This window comes from Dipodomys ordii, unplaced genomic scaffold (assembly GCF_000151885.1).
Source record: "Dipodomys ordii isolate 6190 unplaced genomic scaffold, Dord_2.0 Scaffold96, whole genome shotgun sequence".
Classification (NCBI taxonomy): Eukaryota; Metazoa; Chordata; class Mammalia; order Rodentia; family Heteromyidae; genus Dipodomys; species Dipodomys ordii.
Genome location: NW_012267312.1, coordinates 993,068 through 1,017,921, shown reverse-complemented (window position 1 = coordinate 1,017,921; position 24,854 = coordinate 993,068). Strand labels below are relative to the sequence as shown.

The 24,854-nt window shown below is 33.7% G+C and overlaps 1 protein-coding gene across 1 annotated transcript in view; it reads left to right on the top strand.

The window, feature by feature from the left end:
• Positions 1-24,854, top strand: part of LOC105993437 (dystrophin-like) — a gene marked incomplete at its 3' end in the record, with an annotated part of 1,816,642 nt that overhangs the window by 806,332 nt on the left and 985,456 nt on the right. Inside the window, 3 exon segments of the mRNA XM_013026710.1 lie at positions 15,192-15,371; positions 15,743-15,871; positions 18,205-18,375. Of these exon segments, the coding sequence (XP_012882164.1) occupies positions 15,192-15,371; positions 15,743-15,871; positions 18,205-18,375 (480 nt within the window).

The following is a 24,854-nucleotide window of genomic DNA, read 5'->3' as shown; positions in this document are numbered from 1 at the left end:
AAATGATTCTGGGATAAATACTTAGGATGGCTTAAAGAGATACATAGTAAAACCGGATAAGTATGGATAAAATAGAAAATAAGGGAAAAGAGAAATTTCAGTAAGAAAATAAATACTCCGCCATGTTCTCACTATCCAGTAGATAATGAAAGTGTAGAGAAAAATAAAATCACAAATTAGGCAGATAGCTTGGCAGCTTCCTTTCAGGTTGTTGTCAATTGGTTATGAAATGTCCCACAGAAGGTTCATATATTTAGGAGCTGGTCCCAAATAGGTAGATCTTCCTTGAACGAAGACTGAATTATGAGGGCAATAATTTCATCAATGGCTTTATTAACTGATGAATCAATAGTGCTTACACTATTAGGAGGTAGGATCTGCTTACAGGGGTAGGTCATTAAGGATATATCTCAGTACTGGACCCTTCCTTCTTGGCTCTTTCTATATCAATGAGCCTTTCAATCATGATGTTTCTGCATTGCCATGGACCTGGAAGCAAAGGATCCAGGTAATTATGGTCTAAAATCACTGATACTATGAATCAAAGTAAACATTTTCTCCTTAAAGCTGTTTTGGTCAGGTATTTGGATAGTGATGGAAAGTGAACACACAGACAAAACCAAGACACCTATTTATGAGATCAGAGCATCCAAATCTTCTAAACAATCATTAAAATGATTTTTAACTTGAAAAGTAGTTGGATGGCACCATGAATGAGAATCCTTGTTAATCTTCTTATTTGTGTTGTCATAATTTTGGTCAGCATACTTCCACACAAATTAAAATGTGTATAATCCTAGTCACTCCAGAGGCTAAGATCTGAGGATTGTGGTTCAAAACCAGCCTGGGAAGCAAAGTCCGTGAGACTCTTATCTCCAATAAACTAGTCAGAAAAACCTACTAATGCTTCTGGGGCTCAAGTGGTAGAGTACTAGCCTTGAGCAAAAGAACCTCAGGGACAAAGCCCAGGCCCAGGGTTCAAGCCACAGGACTAGCAAAATAAAATGTAGAGCCACATTGTCCATCAAGAAAATAACTCTATAGGAAGTGAAAGTATTAGAGCATAAGCTCTGAAGTCATTTTATTCATATTCTGTAGCTTCTACTGAAACAGATAACAAGATAATCTTCCATGGATATGATCTGTAAACACTGAGTTTTAAAATAGAACTAGATACTAAAATGTAGAAATTTCTCTTCTCTTGATAACGAAAATTATTTTGTATTTCTTTCCTCAGGAAATAATAAGTGATAACACATTTTTATACATTGCCGTAAATCTAAGTTGAAAGCAGTACTTTATGTTCATGTATATGTTCAATAGACAATTTTCGTTTTTCCTGGGCCTGGGCCCACCCTGGGTCTGGACTCTGTGCCTGAGCTTCTTTTGCTCAAGGCTAGCATTCTACCACTTGAGACATGGCACCTGTTTTGTTTTGTTTTCTGAGTAGTTTATTGGAGATAAGATTCTCATAGACTTTCCTGTTCAGGCTGACTTTGAACCATGATCCTCAGATCTCAGCCTCTTGAATAGCTAGGATTATAGTCGTGAGCCACCGGTGCTGTGCAGAATAGAAAATGTATTTACTGGCACAGTTTTGTGTCTGAAAAAGTCACAGGGAAAGTGGCTCTTGAAAACTTTTAGTAACAAGCATAAATTAAGAAAGAAAGAAGCTAGGTACTTGTGGCTCACACCTGCAATCCTAGCTACTCAGGAGGCTGAGATCTGAGGATCATAGTTCAAAGCCAGCCTGGACAGAAAAGTCCTTGAGACTCTGATCTCCAATAAACCACTAGAAAACTGGAAGTGGCACTGTGGCTCAAGAGGTAGAGCACTTGCTTTGAGCTGAAGAGCACAGGGACAGCACCCAGAGTTCAAGCCCTACAACTGACAAAAAAAAGAAAAGAAAAGTTTCAACAACTCAAAAGTTTCTTGATTTCTCTAAGAAGCTATATCAAGTTTTCAATGAATAGGTTTATTTGGAAACACAATTGGGCTTTCAGTTTATCAATAAAGCTACTGATGATAATTTAAGTGATAATTTCTTAGCTGATGATGGTCTATTGCAAGGTAATTGAGAAAGTTATAAAGAGGCATAGAGTATGAAGAATTGATCCAAGTGAAAATTAATGTAGTGGCCAAAAATGATAGAACTGAGTTTCAATATATTAATTTTCCCTAGTGGTGATGGGAGAATCAGAATGTGCTTTCCAAATCACAACTGGTAAAGAAGTGGTAGAAGTTGGAGAATCCAAAGAGTTATCCTTAAACCAATACAAGTTTCACTATTTTTTAATAATATAGGTTCTACTAAGCCTTCATGTAAAATAAAAGTTTGTGTGTTTTGTTTTGCTTTGTTTTGTTTTCTTTTGTCATGGGACATGAACTCTGGGCCTGGGCACTGTCTCTCAGCTCTTCAGCTCAAGGCTACCACTCTACCACTTAAGCCACGGTGCCATTTTTGGCTTTTTCTGCTTAGGTAGTGCCAGAGCCTCATACATGCAAGGCAAGCACTCTACCACTGAGCCACCTTCCAAGCCCAAAGTTTGGTTTTAATTAGCCATGTTATATAACTAGTAAATTTTCTTATCTTAAATTAGAAAGATATTGAAGGTTTTAAGATTCATTTTGGCTAGCAAGCTGGCCAGCTGGCTGGCCTACCTGCCAGCCTGCCTGCCTGCCTTCCTCCCTCCCTCCCTCCTTTCCTCCCACCCTTTAGCTGCTTCCTCTCACCACCCCCCACCTTTTCTTTTGAAACAGATCTAGTTATATAGCCAGGCAGTCCTCTGACTTAATCCTCCTACCTTCCATGCTGGGATTTCAAGAGTGAGCTATGTTATTCAGCTTCCTTTTTAGTTTTTCTTGCCTTATAAAGATGAGAAAAGAAAACCGAAACCTTAACAAATTACTGTAATCTTGTCTTCCATAGTCTTGCTTATTAGACTCGTGTGCAATTGTATACTAAAAACCATATTAATACTGACCAAGCCAGGCTCTTTCCACAAAGGTCTGTAATATTTAACTTTAGAGATAGTAGAAGAGAACTAGATTATAAATTTAACTCTCTTTACCTAGGCTGTTTACAGGTCCAGCTAAACAGGTTTTGTAGTACAGTCTATATTGATGACTACCAGGCAGCTATTAATTGCTGAGACTTCCTCATGGCAGGTGGATTTTATCCATAAATTAATTTAATAATTCATTTTGCATCAACAGTTTACAAAGGCATTGTCCATGTAAAATCAATTCATCAATATCACTAAAATTTTTATTTAGGGCCCATTGGAACCACCAATAAAACTGTTACCTACTCAGACCATAATATACCCAGAATAAATAAAAGTGTCCATCACTTAAGTCTACACTATGTTCCTTCAGAAAGGTGCTAGTAGAATTGAAGTACATTACTTTGAAATGATAAGGAAACTGTTTCTTTTGAAAAAAAAAACAAAGAAAAATGCCTAAAATATGAAAGCATATTATAATATGTGCTTCATAGAAACCCTCTAGTAAAATTGAAAGCATGTCAATGGATGAAATGTGATATCATTTACAAAAAAAATAAAATATGCAAAATGCTATATTATTGATGATATATAGTGTAAAATAGGAAGCTAATAGTACAGTTTAAAAATAATGACTAAAGAATAAAAGCTTTATTTACAAAGAAAAAGAAAAAGAGAATGAAGTATGCATAGTAAATAGATGCATATATTGTATTACTTAAAATTTGTTATTGATATAGAAATAATGAATATGTTTAACTTGCTATCAAGATTTTCTACTATATTTTGTATGTCTAATATATGTGAATATTAGTAAACACAATATGTAAACTAGCCAAATGATTGGGAATTTTACCAAAATAAATCTTAGTAATTAAGAAATACTAACTGAATTAGTTACCTTCATGTACTATAATAGAATACCTGAGGCAATTAACCTATTAAGAGAAAATATTTATTTTAGTTTGTTGTGCTGGAGATTTTACTCTAACATTAGGAAGTCTCTTTCTTGTGGGTATCTTGTGAAGGTAGAAGCATGTAGCAGATTCAAATGAATATATCATTGGCTAAAGGAGAGAGACAGACACAGAGACAGACAGACAGACAGAAACATGGTCCCACAGAAACTTATTGAATAGCATATATCCCCAATGACCTAAGGACATCCCATAAACTCCACATCCTCGTATTTCTATCACTTTCCTATTGGTACCACCCTGGAAACAGTGTTTAATAATTGGACTTTTTTGGGGAAATTTCCCATATTAAATCCATAGTACCTATTAGAAATTATTGGTTTCTATCAAATAGGGCCATTATTCACTAGGTTACTTAGGCTAAAGCATAAGTGAGAGATGAGCCTGAAAATAAGTATCCAAACCAGGAGCTTAACATTATTAATTTCACATATGCCCATGAACAGCATTTTTTCTAGTTTTTAGAGTATGTGTTTACTCGTTTTCTTGAACTACTTCATTATATACTGGCATGATTGCCAAAGCCTCATCCACTATTTTTGATGAAAGAACACTAACAGAAATAAATGGAACAAATTTACCATTAAGAATTTCCAGCCGGGTGCTGGTGGCTCACGCCTGTAATCCTAGCTACTCAGGAGGCTGAGATCTGAGGATCGCGGTTCAAAGCCAGCCCGGGCAGGAGAGACCGTGAGACTCCTATCTCCAATAAACCACCAGAAAACCGGAAGTGGCGCTGTAGCTCAAGTGGTACAGTGCTCGCCTTGAGCTGAAGAGCTGAGGGACAGCGCCCAGGCCCAAAGTTCAAGCCCCATGACCTACCAAAAAAAAAGAATTTCCAAAAAAATTGCATCCAAAAAACTAGTAGTTTCTGTGACAGCAGTGAACATTGTACAGTCCTGCTATTCTGAAGGAATATCAGAGAAGAAAAATGTACAAATGACTAGGTATGTAAATAACATTCTCTGAAATTATATTCCCTTATTGGAAACAAGAATGGTATAAAGAAAACCACCAGGATTCATTTTGCTTATTTTTAATTATTTTCCTGTGGTGTGCAGAACTAACAGTGAAATAGTCATTTACTTTTCTTAAAGAAGTGGCAGTGTTATTTGCCCAGGCTCCTCAATATGATTACTAATGTTACTACAGGAAGTATAATAGGGCTAACTTAGGTCAAAACTTCTCAATTCTAGCCAAGACATCTCTTTGAGCTTGCTAATAAGGAAGAATGGTTAAGAGACATACCAAAACCAAAGTAAAACAAACCAGTCAGATGAACAGAGCAGAAATGGGAAATTAAAACTGGTGGCCCTAATCTATTATTCTATCTGTTATTGTATAGTATACAAACTAACAGTGATATTTGCATATTTAAATGGCTGAGAAAAACAAAAGATTATTAATGATACTTATATATTGTATGAAATTTCAACAACAGTAAAGTTTTATGAGCATATAGACAGTTCAAATTTTTATTCCCAAATGCTACTTTTGTTTTAACAGCAGATTGAAGTGGTTATGCCAGAGATGGAATGCCCTCACAAAACCTAAGGCAATTATGATGTAGCTATTTACAAAAGAAATAGGACAGCCTTTGAATAAGAGGGGAAGTAATGTAGAAACAGTGGCATAAGCCTGACCACAGACTTTTGCATTGTCTCCATCATGAATGCACACCAAGAGCTTGCTATTGCTAGGATCCTTCTGAAATGCCAGAAATGTAGGAGGAGTCTTCACTCTGTGCACTCATTCATCTAAGCTCAAAATTCAGTAAGCCATCCAATAGCCTATGTTACTGAGCATATGCCCTTGATAAAATATAATGCATGTCATAATTTCAGAGATGTATAGGTGCATTCCACTTGGAGAAAGTGACAAAATTAATAATATTTTGGTGATACAAATCAGACTCTAAATCATCTCACAAGAGAAATAATGGAAGAATGTCCAGAAGTAGCTAGGATGGGTGCAGGACCGCTACAGGCAAAACGATACAAAATGAGCAAAACCAAACAACAACAAACTTTTTTTTATTGTGGGGCTTGAACTCTGGGCCTGGGCACTGTCCCTGCGCTCTTCAGTTCAAGGCAAGTGCTCTACCATTTGAGTCACAGGGCCACTTCCAGTTTTCTGATGATTGATTAGAGGTAAGAGTCTCACGGACTTTCCTGCCCCCTGGGCTGGCTGTGAACCCCAATCCTCAGATCTCAGCCTCCTGAGTAGGTAGTAGTTGGGCCCGGCAACAACCCACTTCTTTAGAGAAAACAAATCTATTTTAAAAGCAGACCAACTCATTAAAAAGATAAAGGAAAAATGTTCTAAAAATAATCCGAGACACTTTAAAATAACAAAATTTGGTGGGGAAAACCAAAAAGCTGACCTTTTAATACTATTTTGCAATTTTGAAAGTCATGCAGTTTTTTTCAGTGTGTTTTGAAATTTAGTCTGCTTCCATCAGAAAAGTATTTAAAAAAAAGTTTTTAGTTTTTGAAAATTGTTCCCAGCTGCATGTTGTGGACAACAAAGATGTCATGAGGGAGCTGTAACTCTGGTATTTGTGATCCTATATATTAAGACATTTTCCTTTTCATATATCACAACTTCTTGTTAGTGGAATTTCCTATGTGGATGTCAGGAAGACTAAGTTGCGTAGAATAAAGATGATGCAAGGAAATGGTTAACCATCCAAGTAAGTATAACTAGACCAAAGAGTTTTACTGCACAAGACCCTTGAGCTACCATGATAACCTGTACTCTTTTGGACTATGGCCAAAATAATAACATTTTTATTTTACAACAGGATAGGGAAAATACCTAACTTGTTCATTTCTATTTACCACGTCTCTAACAAAGTATAGCTTCATGAAATATCTCTTCAAAAACAAGTCAAATTCAGGAGATGAAGATTAAACTGTAATGATAATTGAGGAAAAAATAAATATCTTTTCATAATATATAAAATGTTCCCCCAAAAGGCTCATGTGGTGGTCCAAATTGGTGGATGAAGGTGCTAAAATAAACAACATTCACTATCCAAAATAAGTATAAAGTAAGCCAGGATTAACTATAATATGCACAAATATGATTTCATATTAATACAATAAACTAAAAGCATATTTATTGCCTGTGATAGTGCATATTCTAATTACACTGGCATGATTTTGTATTCTGAATAGTTTTTTTCATTGTTCTTCAGTGTTTGGGTATCAAACCACAGGTCCCAGGCATGCTAAACAAGTACTCTACCACTAAGCTTTATCTCCAGCCCTTAAATATTGTCTTATTTTGACAAAGGGTCTTGTTATATTTCCCAAGCTGACTTTCAACTCAATATTCCTGCCTTGACCTCCAGACCACTGGGATTACAGATATTAACGACTATGCCTAGCCCTTAAATATTTTTTTGTAACTGTCTGGGGTTTCAGGGTCTAGATGCTGTGTCTGAGCTTTTTGTGTTCAAAGTTAGTGGTCTACCACTTGAACCACAGCTCCATTCTTTTTTCCTCGTTAATTTGAAATCAGTCTTACGGACTAGACTGGCTTTGATTTGAGCCTCAGATCTCAGCCTTTTGAGTAGCTAGTATTACAGGCATGAACCACCAATATCCAACTTTAAATAGTATTTTTAATGTCTTAAATTGTGTTATTGAAATTATTATTAATCATAATATTTGAAGTATTATTGAAATTCTTATTTGTTGGGTGTAAGTAAAGCAATTCTGAACATTCCTCTAAAAACCAAATTTGTATAGCATATGATTTGAGCATAAAAATGTAGCCAGAGTAAAATAAATGTTTGCATTCTTTAAGTAACTATACTTCTGTGAATATCATTACATTTGGGAAATATAAACTTTAGGATAATTTAATTTGTATGATACCTGATTTAACCACAAACAAATTTATTTCTAGTTTAATGTCATTACTCAAAAACAAGTCAGTTAAATAACAATTTAGACCCCTTTACTATCCATGGTGATATCTAAAAATTAAAATGTTTAGATAAGATTTCCTGGACAGTTTTGATGCTATAATAAACCCTTCCAATTTTTGTGAAAACTTACACTTGTCATTTTTTAAATTGTCACTTGACTTTATTAACATTTGTCTTAGTATACCTAGTGTTGCATGAGATAATCACACAGAGAAAATACTGAATTTAATTCAGCATATTAAATGTTGCAAAATAATTGATATTTAAAATGGTCAGTGATATAACAAATTATTGCACTTTTTTTTTTTTTGGTCCGGTCGTAGGGCCTCAACTCTGGGCCTGGGCGCTGTCCCTCAGTTCTTCAGCACAAGGCCAGCGCTCTACCACTTGAGCCACAGCGCCACTTCCTGCTTTTTTCTTTTTGCTTATGTGGTGCTGAGGAATCGAACCCAGGGCCTCAGGCATGCAAGGCAAGCGCTCTACCACTGAGCCACCTTCCCAGCCCCCAAATTATTGCACTTTTTACATGTATTTCAGGCACAAATTTTTTTTTTAATTTTTTTGGGGTCCGCTCGTGGGGCCTGAACTCTGGGCCTGGGTGCTGTTCCTCAGCTCTTCAGCTCAAGGCTAGTGCTCTACCACTTGAGCCACAGCGCCACTTCCGGCTTTTTTCTTTTTGCTTATGTGGTGCTGAGGACTCAAACCCAGGGCCTCATGCATGCAAGGCAAGCACTCTACCACTGAGCCACCTTCCCAGCCCAGGCACAAATTTTTATAACACTCAATATCAAGAACAGTGATTCAGCTTTTCCTCAATTACTGTCCTGTCACCACTAAATTTCTAATATATATTAGCACTCAATAAACCTCACAACAGAACATGGTTGTTTGGCCATACTGGCTACATTTTGAAAACTTAAAACTTGAAAAGGAAACTTGAAAAGCATACCAATTTATGGAACCAAATATTCTGATTTAATTAGACTTAATATGCCACATGACTCATTTGTTTGGCCAAGTTAAGAACCAGTGGATGATATCACATAAGATCCATGAATGTCAGTCTACTGGGATCTATATCCAGTTCAGTCAACAATGCCTAACATTAAAAAATATCAACTTTCATTGTTTAAAGAATTCTGGTTTTGGTACTAGATTATCTGAATAATTGCCTCAACTTATTACTTCTTTTCTCTGCAAAAGCATGAGAACCATTACTTATTTCTAATGTCTGTTACACTATCATTCTCATGAAAAATTACATATCTATTTTAAAGAGAGAATAGTAATTTATCTGTGAAGTGAAATAACACTAGCAGATCATTAACTTGGTACAATGAATGCATCAAGCAGCTGTTACTTAGAAAATAGAACATCTGTTAAATGCCACCAAAGTCACTATTCACTGTCATTATAGTTATGGCTATAATTTCTGAGCTGCAATTCTGCTTTTATGAAATTCTTCTTTAATGGGCAATATATTATTAATAAAAAGTCAATACACATCGCCATAAAATCCACTATTTAATGTTATATCTCTTAATTTATCATTATATTATTCTGTCACATTAACTTAATAGTAAAATATGTTCTAAACCTTGAGCCATAGTAAAATAATGAAAGTGGCTGAAAAATCAATTAATATAGAATTTTATCATGTTTAAGATATATTATATTGAATGATGCACTATTCATTTGATTATAATCACTGACAAGCAAAACAAACATGTTATCATTTTAATGGTAATTATAAATTGGGTGTTTCCCTTCACCTTTAAAAAATTCAGAATGTGATATATAAACTCTTTAGACTTTTGGTGATATGGCAATGTTTTCATTTTCTTCCCATTAATATATCATGTAGGTAAAAGGTGGAAAAAATCTTTCACTCTCAATGTATAGAAATGGCATAATATTTACATACATTGAATATATACTTGCCTTTTATGAATGTGATTTAGAAAGAACATGCACAAAAAAATAAGTAGAAAACTAAATTACCAAGAATTTAGTAATATCCTAGTAGAGGGAGACATAGATAAGGAAACTGTATTAAAGGACGTATTTAAATAAGTATGGGTCTGTGTAAAAGTACAATCTACAGGAAAGTAGATGTGTAAGAAATTGGAATTTATTTAAAGACTGAAAATAATTGAAGAAGTTATCCTACGAATGAAAGTCATGTGTGAATTCCATGAAAACATGTGGGAGGCATTCAGGAATTGGAAGAAATGTGACACTGGGGGAAAGTGTGTGAAGTCAAGATGAACTGTTTCATCTACCCCTTGAAGAAAATAACATATATGTGTTTCTATGGGATCAGAGAGTTATTTCAATACTTTTGTATTATAAATATTAATAAACCTTGAGAAAACCAGAAGACACTAACAGAGTAGATATTCCCATTCCCCTTCTGCGACTACATAAATGATAAGCTGAGAGTTGAAATTTAAGTCTAATATGATAATTAAATTGAATACTGAAATTTCAATAATCCAGTAGATATGAGAAAATCAAAAGGTGTTTTCAGCCTTTAAAATCATCATAGCTAGGACTGAAAATTTGATCATTTAAAATTTGATCATTTAAAATTTGATCATTTAAAATTTGATCATTTAAAATTCTGAAAGGTAATGATGAATATTTGTAATATTTATTCTGGACCTAGCAGCTATTATAAATAAAACACATGGAAAACAAAGATATATTAGAGTTTGTAGCACTTTCTATTGAAATTGTATCCTACTCATGTCTGACATTTTCCTATGTAATATAAATCCTCAGTATCAGGTGCATCATTCACATTTAGCTGCTTTTTGAGTGTTCATAAGTGGACTGATAGCAAACTCATAAATCAAAATAACATATAGTACCTACATTGCCTGTCTACCATCTTCAAATGAACCCTAAGGAATGAAACGTGACCACATGAGAAAAAACTAAAAGGCCCAGGTTTTAATTTAGTCAAGGATGTTATTGATTTGGGGCATTCTCCTTTAGAACTACAGATCTGTTACAACTTTACTACTTACACAACATGGCAAAAGAATAAGCTATGTAAGTAGGCCCTAGTATTCTATTCCTGTTAAGAAATGGAAATACCATGAATTTTCAGTTGTTTCTTCCAATCTAACCAACAAAAGTAATGACTTTAGCTTCCTTAAAGGGGAATGAATAAGGATAGAAAATGAGTAAAAATATTTTTAGTTACCTATCTGCATCTGAGAATGGAAATTTGTAAATCACTTTTGACCATGAACAATTATGAACCATGAAAATGTAAGATAATGATATGTAAGATAATGATACAATATAAGTTGGCATTTAACTTTATGGGGTATTAACTTTCCTTCTAGATTGACAAAAAGTGATAAATCATTACTCTGAATTTACTGAGTAGATAATGGATTTTGCATGTATTTATTTGACCAACACATTCTTGAATATACATTCGAAAGATCGAGACTTTTCTGCTGCTCTTCTTTTGCCTAATGTGATTAGAAAAATATCCTGATACTTGTAGATGCATAGGTAATATATTTCCATTGGGTAGAGAAAAAAGATTATAAGGGCAAAAATCTATTCTACTTATAAGTCAGGTTCTAAAGGGGCTCTGTCCACTCAACTAGGATACTATTTCAAAAGACTTTAAATAATAAAACCTGCAGCTCCTTCTACAATTATAAGTAACATGTAGTTGGATTATCATAAATATTTATGATTCATATATGAGCAACTTTATGAAATGTTCACATATATCAAATACCACCTACATTACAAATGATCCTCTGTGCAACAGCAGATATAGCATTAATTACCTCAATTTCATCTTATACATCTTACACAAAATACATGTATGAAAGGATATAACATAATTTTAAAATGTGAGTCTTCCTTAGATACAAATATTGTTTGTACAATAATTTTAATCTCATTTATTTGCACTGCTGAGTTGATGTCCCAAGGAAGAACAAAATTACTCATTGATTAGCTGTGGAACAGGACCTAAAGATATGGAAAAAGGACCGCTAGAATGACTATCTTGATATATTATAAAGATAGAGAAATCCACATTGAGAGCATCTGAACTCATGAAATTTGGGATTGTCTCACAGAGACACCTTCTTTTCTTTTGCTTGGATCCCCTCTGTTCACTTTGGACTCTGAAGGTTGACTTTTTCTGCTTTAAATGCTGCTCCTCAGTGATTTTTTTCTTGGTTTGACTTTGACTTTCTGTGATAGAAACATCTGCTCTATTTGCAGATGGCTTTTCAGCTCATGTTCTCGTTGTACTCTGTGTCTCTCAGTTAACATATTTAAGAAAGAATCTTCTGGGCACTGGCTCAACTCCAGTTAATATCCAATAACTGGTTGTCAAGGCAGGAAAGAAAGAACAGGGAATAGAGGCAGGGAAGCACAAAATGGTCACATAGTCATTCACGCAAGAAAGTGAAGGCAGGAAACATTTGTACTATGCTGTTTTCCCAACTCTATATATGGCCTTATTAAATGTCATTATTTTCATGACTTTAAAAAGTAAGTCTAAAAATGGCAGTGGTATTATTATTATTATTATTATGAAAATACCATACAGAGGGGTTACAAATAAAAGAGCACGGTAATAGTACATTACTCCTCCTTTGTTTCCCGTTCCCATCCCTTCCCATCCCCTTGCCCCTCCCCCTCTCCCTGCCAAAGTTGTAAAGTTTCCACATAATGTCTTGTACATCTCATTGTTGGGTCCACTTGTATCCCTCCCCAAATTATACCAACATGAAATACAGTGAAAACAGGGGTTATACTGTGGGAGAGGGACATACAAAGCAACAAAGAAATCATCTTATAAATATGTTAGAAACAAAATTTAGTTTTAAGGCCTACATTTAACAACCCAGATTTTTGAAAAACCTAGATGTGAAGATAGAATTAAGATCTGTGAAATTTCATTGAAAAAAAATAAATTTCTTTTTTCCCACTGGTGACTGAAATTAAATATTTTTAATTATGAATATAAGCAATAAACTTCAACAATAGCAGTACCTGTGACTTTATCACCCATAGAAATAGCAGATCTTTTATATTCTATATTAGTCATTTAATACAATTAAAAATAACAGGTATATTATTGCATTCAAATTTCCCTAGTTCAAAATTAGATGTTAGTTAGTTAACATGTTAAGAAAAAATACATTACAATACCATAATTTCAAAAATGTACAATGTACTTTAGCAAAGTTGGTTTCATTTAAAATCTTCTTTCTTTTGTGATTTTTATCAGGACTAATATAAGAAAGGGTCCTGAAGCCAACCAAATTTCATAGGTTCATGGCACTAAAAATCTGAATATCCTTGTAGAGAAATAAAATCACACACAAATTTAATCTCTTTCGTGAAGGCTTTGTGGAATAACCCTCAGATATCTGCCTTAAGATACTACATGTAAAAATTAATATATGTATATATAACATATATATTATATATATGCATACATATACATATTTTCTTTGTGTAATATATTTAGTACATATAGTCATGAAATACTAAAAAATTAATCATGTCTATATACAAAGTGTATACTGATATATATCAGCAATGACATTGCGGCATATCTGGTATGATTTCATAGTCCAGAAACATATGACTATAAGTTAAAAAACTTACAAAGTCTCTGTATAGAGTCGACATACACAGCTCTTCCCCAAGCATTATTTTTACTTTATTTTTATTATAGAGGTGATATACATTTACATGAGTTAGGTAATGAATATTTCCTTTTGTACAGTGTCTTCTGTTCCCTCATTCTCCCGCAGTCCCACCTTCCCGTATCTACCCATCAATTGTCTAGTTCACTTTCGCCAGTGTCCAGTGAGCTCCACTGTTGTAATCTTCATCCTTTTTCCCTCCAGTACTGAACCCTCCCTCCACCCTCACATAGATATACATGTGAATATACCATATATAAGATAAGGAACACAAAATCATCAGAAACTAAAATAAAAATGTCCTTTGTTTCCACGTCTTTGGAGTTCACTTCAATATGGAAATTATTTTATTAACATATGAAGAGGCACTTGGGTATTGAGCCTTTGTGATTCTCTCCTAAAACTATCCTCTTTTGGTCTCACTGTCTATGAGTATCTAGAATTCAGTGGAATTTGTCATATAGTGTGCTTTAGATCCAAGTAACACATTATCAGAGAAGAAATGCACAGTTTGTCTCTCTGAGCTTGGCTTACCTCACTTAACATGATTTGTCCTAATTCTATCCATTTCCCTGAAATTGAAATTAATATATTCTTCTAATGGCTGTGTAAAATTCTACTGTATATAGGTACCACATTTTTTGGATCCATTCATCTATTTTGGGACATCTAGGTTGTTTCCATACTTTGGCTTTTGTGAATAGTGTGGAAATGAACATGGACGTACAGGTGTCCTTATCATATCCTGGCTCAAGATGTTCAGAGTAGATACACAGGAGTAGTATGGTTGGGTTGTAGGGAAGGCCTATGTTTATTTATTTATTTTTTTGGCCGGTCATGGGGCCTGAACTCTGGGCCTGGGCGCTGTCACTCAACTCTTCAGCTCAAGGCTAGCACTCTACCACTTGAGCTACAGTGCCACTTCCGGCTTTTTCTGTTTATGTGGTGCTGAGAAATCGAACCCAGGGCCTCATGCGTGCAAGGCAAGCATTCTTCTCAGTCCTGATGTTGTTTAGTTTGTGTGTGTGTGTGAGTGTGTTTGAGGAGCCTCCAGACTGTTCTCCAGAGTGGTTATATTAGTTTACATTCCCACTAACAGTGCAATAGGGTTCCTTTTTCCCCACATCCCTGCCGCATTTGTTGTTCAAATTCACAATGTTGGCCAATCTTACTGGGATGAGATGGAATCTCAAGTGTTGTTTTCATTTTTATTTCCTCTATGGCCAGGGATGATGTGCATTTCCTCATGTATGCCTTTGCCATTCTTACCTCTTCTGAGAAGTCAACCCTTTGCAACATTCCCTGTTTAGTGATTGGTTTATTAGGTATGGGGAAGTTAGTTTTTTGAATTCCAGGAGCACAAAAGTTAGGAGAGAGACTCAAGTGGGATCATAAAAAAAAGTTTCTGTACAGCTAAGGACATAGTCACTAAATAAGAAAGACAGACAACCAAGTGGGAAAAGATCTTTACTAGCAATACATCAGACAGGGCCTACTATTCAATATATACAAGCATTAAAATGTAAGACTGCAATACACTACCTGATGCTCAATGCTATCCTGCTTCCAGGCTACACAGAAAGAAATTGAGAAACAGAAAGCTCACTTGAAAAGTGTCACAGAGCTAGGAGAAGCTTTGAAATCAGTGTTGGGCAAGAAGGAGACCTTGGTGGAAGATAAACTCAGTCTTCTGAATAGTAACTGGATAGCTGTCACCTCCCGAGCAGAAGAATGGTTAAACCTTTTATTGGTAAGTGAAGAGACTTGAAACTCTTCTATCAATTTCTATCATAAGTTGCATAACATATTTGTCCATATTTTTACTTGAAAATACCTACAGTTCATATATATGCTGCTCCTTCTGTATCTGTAGATACTGTAACTATGTCTTATATATGCTATATTCTATAAGGACATCTCAATTAAAAGGGATAAAAGTGTACTCTGTTTTTGCCTTTTTAGAATTCTAGAAAGCAGGAAAAATCTTTTAAAATATTTCCAAAACAATAATGTTATAATATGTCTTTATATAATTAAGGAATACCAGAAACACATGGAAACCTTTGACCAAAATGTGGATTACATAACAATAATGTGATAATATGTCTTTATATAATTAAGGAATACCAGAAACACATGGAAACCTTTGACCAAAATGTGGATTACATCACAAAGTGGATCATTCAGGCTGATACACTTTTGGATGAATCTGAGAAAAAGAAATCACAGCAAAAAGAAGACATTCTTAAGGTAGCATATGAAATATTGTAAAATGTAATTTTCAACCTGTACACAATTATGTCAATCATGTTTGTCCCAGAAGTTACAAAGGACTTCTTAATAGAAATGAAATAGCCAAACCCTTCCTTCTTTCTCTCCTTCACTTCCTTCTTCCCTCCCTCCCCCCTCCCTCCTGCCCTCCCTCCCTCCCATTCTTCCTTCGTTCCTTTCTTCCTTCCTTCCTTCCTTCCTTCTCTCTTTTTTCCATCCTTTTGTTATTATTTTCTATCTTTTTTTCTGTCTTTATTTCCCACCTTCTTTCCTCTTTTCAGTAGACATTAATGACACTGAAGATTTCTCAGCTGATCACACTTAAACACTGATGAGAAAGGTAATCTGGGATTTGCTTTGGTATCTTGCTTCAGTGTCCTACCTATTTTGATGGAATCAAATACTCTTACATCTAGCATAGAGAGTAGTTTTATGCCATCATTTATAAAGTCCGTCTGAAATTCAGGCATTTGGATATTTTGCCTATTTCATATACCAATCTTAAAATAGATTGAATATTACTGATCCAACAAATTCAAAATGTAAAGTGGTACAAAATATAAAACTTTACAATGCAATGTTAATATGATGCCACATGAGGAAAACCAAATTTCAGGAAGATTTATTTCAAGCAGAAAATAGTTTTACAAAATTATTTAAGGGCTGGGAATGTGGCTCAGTGCTGGAGTGCTTGCCTTGCACGCATGAGGTATTGGGTTCAATTCCTCAGCACCACATAAGCAGAAAAAGCTAGAAGTGGCACTGTGGCTCAAGTGGTAGACCTCTAGCATTGAGCTGAAGAGCTGAGGGACAGCACCCAAGCCCAGAGTTCAGGCCCCATGAAAAAAATAGATATATTATTAAAAAATTGGCTTCTTGTTTCATATAACTATATGAAATATATAGGTGTATAATGCACTATATGTTTAGGTTTGAATGCTATCCCTCATATCATGTATAAGCAAATATTTCAAAATCTAAGAGTAAAAACTCAAAAACATTTCGCTCCTTAGTATTTTGAATAAGGGATACTTATAGGTTCAGGTACTCCTTTTGAAATAATTATTTAGCATTTACTTTCGAAATGGTTCCTAAAAGAGTAAGTGTAAAGTATCATATGCAAGTGTGTCTTAATATTACATGTTTCTATTTAGTTACATTTTCTTGCTCAATTAAATAGAAAGTGTTGGAATTTTAAATTTCAATTTAATTTAAATTAATGATGCTTTATTTGTTCTGAATTTGTCAGAAATATGGGAGCAATATTTTTCTCAAAATACTCATAATTATATTTTTCTATACTTAAAATTCATTTCCTCTTTGATTTTCCTGTTAAACATTTTTTTCTTATTTTTTTGACTTAAGATCTTGCCATTTAATCCATGCTAGCTCTGAACTCATTACTTAGGCAGGTGGGCCTTGGACTCCCAATCCGTCTAGATCAGCCTCCTGAGATCTGAATTGTAAGAGTACATCTCTATGCTCAGCTCTCATGTTCTTTTTTTGCCTGGATATTTCACATATTATCATTTGTCTTCTATGAGAAAGCCCTAAATTTATTTTAAAGCTAGCTCTAAAACATATATTCCATCTATCTGGATTCTACTTACATTGTGTTGTTTTTCATTGTCTCTTGATATGTGAAATCAACGATGCCATTTTATGGTGAAATTCCTTCAATTTCCTAATAACTCCGCATGTAAAAAAATCCAAATCTATTATTAAGGCAATGTTTCCATGACATTTAATATACTAAACAAAGAGGAGCTAAAAATGCACAAGAAAGAAATCTTTAAAAGTATATTTAAGCTACCTTTCCTCCTGAACACAAGTATAGATTGTTATACAGTATTAAATTCAGTAAAAATAAAATGGGACTAAATATAAATTTATGATTTTTACAGACAATATAGAGGTCAGGGAATGTGTTTTCAGTCTTCTTAGGATGAAATAGTCTAAATAAAGGAATCAAATTTAATCATGGATAATGACTTATTATTCTAAGATCACACATATTTTCATTCACTTCTATTACATTGAATTTGGTGTTATTTTTCCCTTTCAGTTCTTCTGCATGTATATTTCTCTTTTTCTCCATATCTCTGCATCCCTCTTTTCCTCCCTTGCTCAGTCCCTCTTCTCATTCCTCCCTCTTTCCTTTCTTTCTTCCTTTCTTCCTCCCTTCCCTCCCTCCCTCCCTCTCTCCCCAACCTCCCCTTTTCTCTCTCTCTCTCTCTTTCTCTCTCTCTTTCTCTCTCTCTCTCAACTTCCATTACTAACTTCAAGCCCTGTTTCTTGCTCATGGAATATAGCGTTTAAAGGCAGAAATGAATGACATACGCCCAAAGGTGGACTCCACACGTGACCAAGCAGCGAACTTGATGGCAAACCGCGGTGACCATTGCAGGAAAATTGTAGAGCCCAAAATCTCAGAGCTCAACCATCGATTTGCAGCCATTTCTCACAGAATTAAGACTGGAAAGGTAGGAAGATCTACTCCAAGGTGGAAACTAGTGCTAAATGATCTCTTGCGAAGGTTGCGCAGTGCTCTGAAAGGGCCACGCAACCCCCACAGCAAGGTTTTCAAAAGGAAAATGAAGGCCAAAATGTATTTTAAAAAATTTTACAACTGACTATCCTGGGAGACAAGTTGATCTTGTTCTTTTCCTCTCTGTGTGTCTTGATCTCTCACTTGTTTTTTTACCTGCCAACAATGTTCTAGAACTGCATTCTGCACTGGTTTACATATGTGTTTTGGGAGTCACCTACAACACAACAAAGTACCAAATAGCATGCTGCATACAAAAAAGCACAAAAAAATCTATCTAAAAAAGCACTACTGATATATTTTACTAATGATAATATTGCTTGTGTGTAATGTAGATTGAATATCCAAAATGAGGCCTTGTACATCTTCTGCATGATAGGAGGTGTTTATACTTCTTTTCTTGTGTGCACATGTGTATAATATATATACATATATGTATGTATATATACATGTATATATACATGTTGCTTGTGCTAGTTGAAGACACTGTGACAAAAACAATTAGTTCATGAGAATAAATAATTGCAAGGCTTATATATCCTAATTTTTGTAATTTCATATGAGTATTTTTATTTATTCTACTTAATGAAGAACCAGAGGGTATAGTACTTTTGCATGATAGCCTTTATATTTAAAAATATGTAACCAATCCAGGATCGTATATCACAACAATTCATAAATGCACTATTATAGAATTTCAACTCTAAAATGAATGTTAAAAATGCAAGAAATACTCTTAACTTTATATAGTGTAATTTGGACATAATTGTCAATATGATATGTGATAAGCTTTTAATTATAAAAGTATATCTAAAAGAAATATGTATATAGGCATGTATTAATTAAAGTCATCTTAAATGACAAAAATATTATTGAAATATATATGAGAAAATATGATTTAAAATGACAGGTAAGTATTCTGAGGAAAAAGGAGTATGTTCAAAAATTATTTTCTTAGCATGGTCACCAAGTATCATAGTTTCACATATACTACAATTTCTTGGGTTTTTCCATTGAACTACACATACACACACACAAAGATGTTTCACAATATATAATTCTGATGCAAGGAGCTCTAATATTTTATGAACTTAAAACATAGTTACCCTCGAAATTCAGCTTTCCAAAGCACAGACATTGTTTTTATATCTTTCAATAATTAATTTGACAGGCTCTGAAATTTTGTTTTCAGTTTGTAGTTTTCTTCAAAATTTGACTCTAGTATTTAGAAAACAATGACTTAGGTAATACATAAATAACCAAGAAACGTTCACCTCAATCATCGAAAAATACTGATTTATAACTAGGTTTTATATCCTTTCTATCATCATTAGCTATGTACCATTATAATAAAATACTAAGCTATAAAGTCCTTAAGAGAAAACATGCTGTTATTTTGAGATGTTAAGATTGAGACAATTATACTATATTGGTAAATGGGGGTGAATAAAAATGCAGAGAACGCAACCACCACCACAGACAAGTTGTAAGAGCTTGTTCGTTATTTTCCATTATGTGAATCACCCAATGCACTTCAAATTAATTTTGAATTCCATATCAATTAACAAAGTATATCTATATTCAAAGTATTCAATTTTTTCTCTGAATTGGCCAACATGACTCAGACCAATAATGAACTTATATTTTGGCCCTGAAAAGAATATTGTATTTTACCATCAGAACAATAAAGAAACCCCACAGATATAAAGGGTATTTTCTTATTTTCCCTTGCATTAGTGAATGATAGTGGTCTTCATTGTGTTAGTGCACAATGATACCAAGATGTAAATTGCCTTTTATAAGCACAAAACCAAATAATTACACTAATCATTTCAAAGATGTTCAAATGTTACATGTCTAGCAGAGAACAATGGACTTAAATGATTGAACTCTAAATTTTTAACTGTCAGTAATGAAGAAATTATGTGATTTGTCTGTATAACTAGTTCAGTGCTTGTAAAATAGGGCAGTTATATTGGATTAATATTTTTTAATGAAAATTGCCCTCATTCCTCTCAAAGGGTTATTCAAAATACAACGTATAGAATGGAAAATAGAGGAGTAACTAATTGGGATGATATTTTGTCCTCTTTATCTTTTTGCTTCATAAGACTAAATTCAGGAGGTGCTAGTTATATCTGTAAGGTATGGTGTTAAATTTCTAAGTTCATTTAGTTCATAAATCCTTGCTAATTTTAAATGTTACTGTTCAGTCATCTTCTGTTAGTTGGTTATATGTGATTTTCCTTATAGAGTATAAATATCCTGGAAAGGCTAAAAGTATTAGGGGTAGCCTGTGAGCTCAAAATCAAGCTCATTTATCAAAAGACATTTGCAGGGTTCAATGAATTCCCACCAAACATATACTATTTTAAAATCACAGTATTTGGTGTTGTGGGAACTCTGTTGCTGAAAATTAATAATAGATTTAAGTAGCTATTTAATTTTGAATCAGGATATATTCATGGATACCCGGTTGAGAGATGTTTGCATGGTAAATTAATTTGGCAGCTACTCCAGTAACATAAAGTAATACTTCTTATGAAAAATAAGAAATAATTCTTATGAAAAATTTCAAGAGTTAAGCATAGTGTAATTCATGCAGTGTAAGTTTAGCGTAAGTTTAGACTAGAAGGAATGGGGAATAAAGTTTAGTTGTGGATGCTAAGATTAAAGATGTTAAAAGACACCAGGCTGGGAAGGTGGCTCAGTGGTAGAGTGCTTGCCTTGCATGCTTGAGGCCCTGGGTGTGATTCCTCAGCACCAAATAAACAGAAAAAGCCAGAAGTGGTGCTGTGGCTCAAGTGGTACAGTGCTAGCCTTGAGCTGAAGAGCTGAGGGACAGTGTGCTGGCCCAGAGTTCAAGCCCCATGACAAACAACAACAACAAAAACGATGTTTAGACACAATGTGAAAAGGTCATAAGAGCCACAAGTGATTTGCCCTTAGTAGGCAAGTATTACATCATGATTTTGTTATTTGCTGTTTAAGACCAATTCAGTGGGGTATGGGAGGAGGCAATTAAACCGAATAATGATAAGAAGTAGGAACACAGCTTAGGTACCAACACAGTTGTCTGGATGACCAACATGAGGAGCCCAAATAATGGAGTGGCCAATGGAATGGAAAGTGTCAATACAGAGCAATGACTCTGACCATCTGTATATACACATCTGTATGTATTTGGAGGATGTTGAAAATGCAGGTCCTTGGGCTCTGTATCCAGATGTGTATCAAAATCAGTGAAAGTAGAGAGGAGCCTAGATTTTTGCATTCCTAATAATTTTCTAAGTGATATTGATACTAACTAATGGTCTAGAGACGGCACCTTAACAACAGGATTTAATGAAATTGAAAACTAGACTAGATTTAAATTATTATCTTAAGGGACAAGAAGTTTAAAATTTTAAAAATGACATAGGATTAAGAGCTACTTGAATGAAAAGCATTGTATATAAGTTTCAGTAGTTAATATGTATCAAGATGTATCTGTTTTGGTTTAATACATAGTTTCAAAAGAATTTTAACTAGACTTCATCTAGAAATTCTTTAGTATCATTTGTTTAGATTATGATTTTTTTTGTAAATTTAGAAGTAATTCACTTTTGTAAGTAGCAGAAAATTTCCAATATTGGCGCTGAAATCTATGCTAATGACAAGAGTAAACTTCATTTTTTCCCTAAGAATGTGTTTGATAATACATGTAGCATGTCATTATATTTCCATATACCTCTTGAAAATTGTAGCCAAATTAATGTAGCCTCTGTGTGTGTGTGTGTGTGTGTGTGTGTGTGTGTGTGTGCATGTTGCAACTGCAAAAAAAGATTTGGACAATCTGGCATTGTGTTTTTAAATATTCATAGTTTCATTTCTATAATAATTGTAAAATGGCAAGGTTTTTAAAGTCAAGTTATCAGTGTCAGTATATAAAATTAATCTATGTGTGGATCAGAGTTTTGGATGTTTATATGAGTCTATGATTTAACCAATGAGCCACTGAGATTAGCATATAGTATAGAATATATCAAGGGGGAAAACACGATTGAATCTCACCTATCTTAGTATATGGTTTATTAGAGAACAATAATTGAATGATAGTTTAGACAAATATTTTGGATCTCTTAAACATCAGTGTGAATAATTGATATAAATTATAAATATGATTTGTAATGCCAGTAAAGATTTGTCAAATTTGAAATTTTAATTAAAACAAAATTCTGTTATAAATTCTATTAATATTACTAAATTGATCTTTTCCTCTTTGCAATCTGTTCCCAATCATGTTCTAATTTAACACATTTTTTTTGGTCGGTCGTGGGGCCTGAACTCTGGGCCTGGGCACTGTCCCTCAGCTCTTCAGTTCTAGGCTAATGCTCTATCCCTTCAGACACAGCACCACTACTGGCTTTTTCTGCTTATGTGGTACTGAGGAATCAAACCCAGGGCCTCATGCATGCAAGGCAAACACTCTACCACTGAGCCACCTTCCCAGCCCCTTAACACATTAAAAAAAAGAATATAGTAAATTAATTGGTGTAGTTATTCTTGATATATAAATAATTCCTTTTATTAATATTTTCTAAAGAATTGTAAAAGCATAGATTAAAATTATAGTAGAGTTTTATAAATATTGCATATTTCCTAGACTACTAAATATGGATGTAATATTTAGTATTATAATGGTGTAATAGTGTACACCCAAATTATATTTTACTGAAATAAATAAGAAATGAGCCTATCACCAGAGCTTCTATGCTAATGATATTTTTCACATTTGTAATTGGCAATCCATGTAATAAGGTTGAGACCTTGGAAACTTTGATAATCTCATATAATTTTGAAAATATTTTTAGCTATACAATTGAATTTGGTGAGCAATGCCATTTTATTGAATTACCTAGATATTACCACCAATGAAATTTGAAATGATTTGTTTCCAGATTAATGTCAGTAGATTCAAAAATAATTGTTTTTTGGACCACAGACTCTAGATATTTGCAGGACAGTATGAGAGAGACAATGACTTATATACGTTCTCACAGGGATAGTTTGATAATCTTGTTAGAAAATTGTATATCAAGCACCTGATTGTACACTCCAACTTGATGATGCCTACCACAGTTTTCTATTTCTATTTATTTGACAAATATTCATTGTTGACCCACAAGCTATTAGTATAAACATATTTCATTTCACTTTAAATACAGTGATTTCAGTATATTATACTAAAATAAACTGAAAAAATGTAGAGAGTAAGAAATGGAGAAAGTAAGAAAAAAGAAATCTAAATAAATCTAGAAAAAGTAAAAAATACAAAATCACCCAAAGTGTTATGTTTGTACTTTTATCTCTGTTTAACACCATCTATTTTAGAGTTAAACAATTTCATTCCCTAATAAACTATTCTAAGTTCCACATAACACAAAATATCCAGTGAGCTAATTTTTGGCATACCAATATGTCTTACCCAACTATCATGATATTTGTACGCACTTCTGAAATGTATAATCACAAAACATATACCTCATCAAGTCACAAATATAAGAATTTATTGGATAATGTCTTCTCAATAGCTTCACAGTTAGCCACATATTTAAATATTCAGCATCAAATGATTGAAAATAAACTACTACTGTACCTAATGTCAAAAGAATACAACCAGTGAAATATCACTATTGTGAGTTCATGTGTTGAATTTATTTTTTAAAAAATTCTTAAAATTTCCTGTGATTTAGTTTAAAATAAACAAATAAATAAGTCTATAAATTGTTTCATTTAGTCATCTTTGTTCAAGCATTAATGTAGTATCATTTCATTACTCATGTTTTTAAGTACTCTTTCCTCTACAGATAGAATGAATTGAAATAAATAATCCTCCATATCATGTCATTAGTCTATATTTCCTGTAAAACTGAATGTTACTGCTTTTTGAAACTTTTTATTTGGTCACAATTAATTATATTTTTCTTAGTTTGCTATACTAATACAATAACTATAAATTTTGAAAGCTACAAGATAAAAACCAGAGGTTGATTGATTTGAAGCAATTTGAAGCCAATCTGTAGCAATTGGATTATTATTTTCAATATACTGGTCATTTATTATAATTACTGAGATTCCATAGGCTTTATTAGTAAATGTTTATATTTCTGCCTGTGTAAACACAGTCATTATTATACTAGTATATCTATGCATGATGAGTAATAGTTAACCAAAAGAAAGCTTACATTTTAATATTAATAAAGTGTACCTGAATGATTTTGAATGCTTTTAATTTACAATGAATCTGTTTGTAATTGATTTTGCTTTTCTGCAGTCTGTTATACTTTGTCAACTTGTCATATAAGTCACCTTTAATGCCAAAACTTCAACTAAGCCTTAAATTTCATTAATCCTTAAATCTTCCAACAAAGC